Below are 3,118 nucleotides of genomic sequence, written 5' to 3' on the forward strand. Positions count from 1 at the left end.
GAAGACCTGACGGATCATCATCTTCATCTGTAATTTATCCGACTGTAACAAGTGTACGTCCTGCTCTAGTAGTTTAGTCCTTAGGCAACCAGCTAAATAAACCCACACAGTCGGATGTGCATAGGGTGTGCTAACAGGTTGAATCTCCTGACTCCACTGGGGAGGTTGCTCTCGCTACAGTTGCTTGAGCCGCGCTCCCTTTCCCCCTGTGAGCACGCTTCTGAATAAAAAGGGAAATTAAATTGTAAGAACCCCGGGTTGTGTTCCCCGGCAGAGTTCTGCATCAGTTGGAAAATTTATAGGAGTGTTCAGTATCTGTAGCTCATGCACCTATGTACAAATATTTGGGGACCATAAACTTAACATAGGCAAGAGTGAAATCTGCTGCCAAGCGTGCCAAGGGCTTGAGTTCTATAGATGCTGTTTGAATTCCTGCTTGGAATTAACCAGCATAGCTGTGCTTAGTCACGACGGACCAGAGCACTGCACTAAGGCCAATTCTGCTTCCTCATGATTAAGGCTGAGAGAGTTGGGCTTGTTCAGCCTGGAGAAGAGAAGGCTCCGGGGAGACCTTATAGCACCTTCCAGTACCTGAAGGGGCTACAAGGAAGCTGGGGGGGGCTTTTTACAAGGGCCTGTAGTGACAGGACAAGGGGTAACGGGGTTAAATTGAAAGTGGGGAGGGTTAGATTGGATATCAGGAAGAAGTTCTTCCCAGAGAGGGGGGTGAGTCACTGGCACAGGTTGCCCAGAGAAGCTGTGGATGCCCCATCCCTGGAAGTGTCCGAGGCCAGGCTGGATGAGGCTTTGAGCAACCTGGTCTAGTGGAAGGTGTCCCTGCCCATGGCAGGGGGGTTGGAACTAGATGGTCTTTAAGGTCCCTTCCAACCCAAACCAGTCTGTGATTCTGTGATGCTGCCGTGGGCCAAAAGCGAGTTATTTCTGTCGACAGATGTCCACTTGTGGCTGGGGGGGTAAGTGGGGAGGGGACAGAGCGGCCAGTCGGTCAGTGCTGCCTGTGCAAGGGAGTAGGTGGACTGGGGTGGGGATTCAGGTGGGAAGAACAGGCTTCAGGCTTTGCTGACCTCATCGGTCCCTTCTCTTTCCTTTCAGATATATGTTGGGGAAAGGAGGAAAGCGGAAGTTTGACGAGCATGAAGATGGGTTGGAAGGCAAAGTGGTGTCTCCTACTGATGGTCCCTCTAAGGTGTCTTACACCTTACAGCGTCAGACTATCTTCAACATTTCCCTTATGAAACTTTACAACCACAGGCCCTTAACTGAGCCGAGCTTGCAAAAGACAGTTTTAATCAACAACATGTTGAGGCGAATCCAGGAGGAACTCAAACAAGAAGGCAACTTGAGGCCCGTGTTCGTGACCGCTTCGCAGCCCGCCGACCCTCTCGGCGACAACTTCCGCGAGGCCCAGCCGGCGTTCAGCCACCTCGCCTCCCAGCCCCTTCTCCCCGCTGACTTCGTAAGCACTACGCCCCTGGAGTCTTGCCTCACCCCAGCCTCTTTACTGGAGGACGACACTTTTTGCACTTCCCCGGCTGTCCAGCACGATGGTCCGACAAAACCGCCACCTCCTGCTCTCCAACCAGTGAAGGACAGCTTCTCCTCAGCCTTGGACGAAATCGAGGAGCTCTGTCCAGCACCTACCTCCGCAGAGGCAGTAGCGGGCGGCCACCGCCCGCAGGGGCAGTGGCGGCCGCCACAGCAGCCCCGGACTCTAAAGACCACCCCAGCGAGTCCAGCGTTCAAAAGCCTGACGGCCTCCCGGAGAGCAGAACGGCTGAATCCAAACTCATCGACTCGCTACCTGGCAACTTCGAGATCACAACTTCCACGGGTTTCCTCACGGACTTGACCCTGGACGACATCCTCTTTGCTGACATTGATACGTCCATGTATGATTTTGACCCCTGCACGTCTGCCACGGGGGCTGCCTCAAAAATGGCTCCTGTTTCAGCAGATGAGCTCCTAAAAACTCTTGCTCCGTACAGCAGTCAACCAGTAACTCCCAATCAGCCTTTCAAAATGGACCTCACGGAACTGGATCACATCATGGAGGTGCTTGTTGGGTCTTAAAATACAGAAATAGAGCATCTTTTTTTTTTGTTTTGGTTTTGTTTTAAAAGTTTCATTTTAAGTACCAGTATATACACTCGGTAGTATTTCCATAGCCCCTCCCACAGCACTGTGCATGCGTCCTTGCTTGCCTTTTTGGAAAAGAAAAGGATCACACTAGTTTTTGCTTCAAGCAGAGTTGGAGTGCCTTCATCCACGTATGACCACTTCTAATGTATTTTTTTTTTTTAAAGTGGTTCCTCAAGGAAGACCGAATATCCCGGTATAGGAAAGAATATGTATTGCAGACAATGTTATGTTATTACAAAAAAACAAAAAGAAACAAAAAAAAAAGAAAAAGCTAAGCACAAGGATTATGTTGGGGAAAGCTGTAAATTGCATGTGCATATTTGTCTATTTTTTCTATAAGTTTTATTGCAAGAGGTAAAAAATTTTATTATTTAGATAATCTCGATACCATTTTAGCCCTGTATAGGTTGACTTAGCAAACTCAGCCTTTTGGAGGCATTAACCTGCTCCTCTTTAAGTGTTGCATTTACATGGCTGTTTAGAAACTGCTGCCCAAATTTATTTTATATTTTTGTACAGATTCTGCAGTTTATTATATTGTTTTTTCTAAAAACAAATGCTGTTTATACACACTCAAAAAAAAAAATAGCTATTTTGATAGGGTTTGCTCACATAGTTCCTGCATAATTCAGATGTACAAGAACCACTTGTACTTTTATACAGAGTTGTAATGTTTTATATGTGTATGGTGCAAAGAGAACGTTGGATCAAACAAGCCTGCAGTCGGTTTCCCTGAATGCAAACAAAAAAAAGTGCTTTAAGAAAGGGCTGGGAGCTGCTTCCGTCGGAGTTTCACAAGTGTTCGCTCCCTGCTGTACCCGCTGCGCACTACTGTGATTCCTCAACCTTAGAGCCATGTCCTTTTCCGACGCGTCCGTGAAGCAGTCGGCAGGAGACAGTTGTGGAACTTCACCCCCAAGAGGGCCCGAGCGCCGCCGCGGCTGCAGCCCGCCCGCGT

At 48.6% G+C, this 3,118-nt stretch overlaps 1 protein-coding gene across 1 annotated transcript; it reads left to right on the plus strand.

The window, feature by feature from the left end:
- Positions 1 to 1,117: 1,117 nt before the first annotated feature.
- On the plus strand, positions 1,118 to 3,097 carry LOC104505628 (SERTA domain-containing protein 2-like). Its single transcript, XM_010151138.1, is given in 2 exon segments — positions 1,118 to 1,672; positions 1,675 to 3,097. Coding segments are annotated over 2 exon segments (972 nt in total). The 3' UTR covers positions 2,092 to 3,097.
- The last annotated feature ends 21 nt before the right edge of the window (positions 3,098 to 3,118 follow it).

This window comes from Eurypyga helias, unplaced genomic scaffold, assembly GCF_000690775.1.
Source record: "Eurypyga helias isolate BGI_N326 unplaced genomic scaffold, ASM69077v1 scaffold27754, whole genome shotgun sequence".
NCBI lineage: Eukaryota > Metazoa > Chordata > Aves > Eurypygiformes > Eurypygidae > Eurypyga > Eurypyga helias.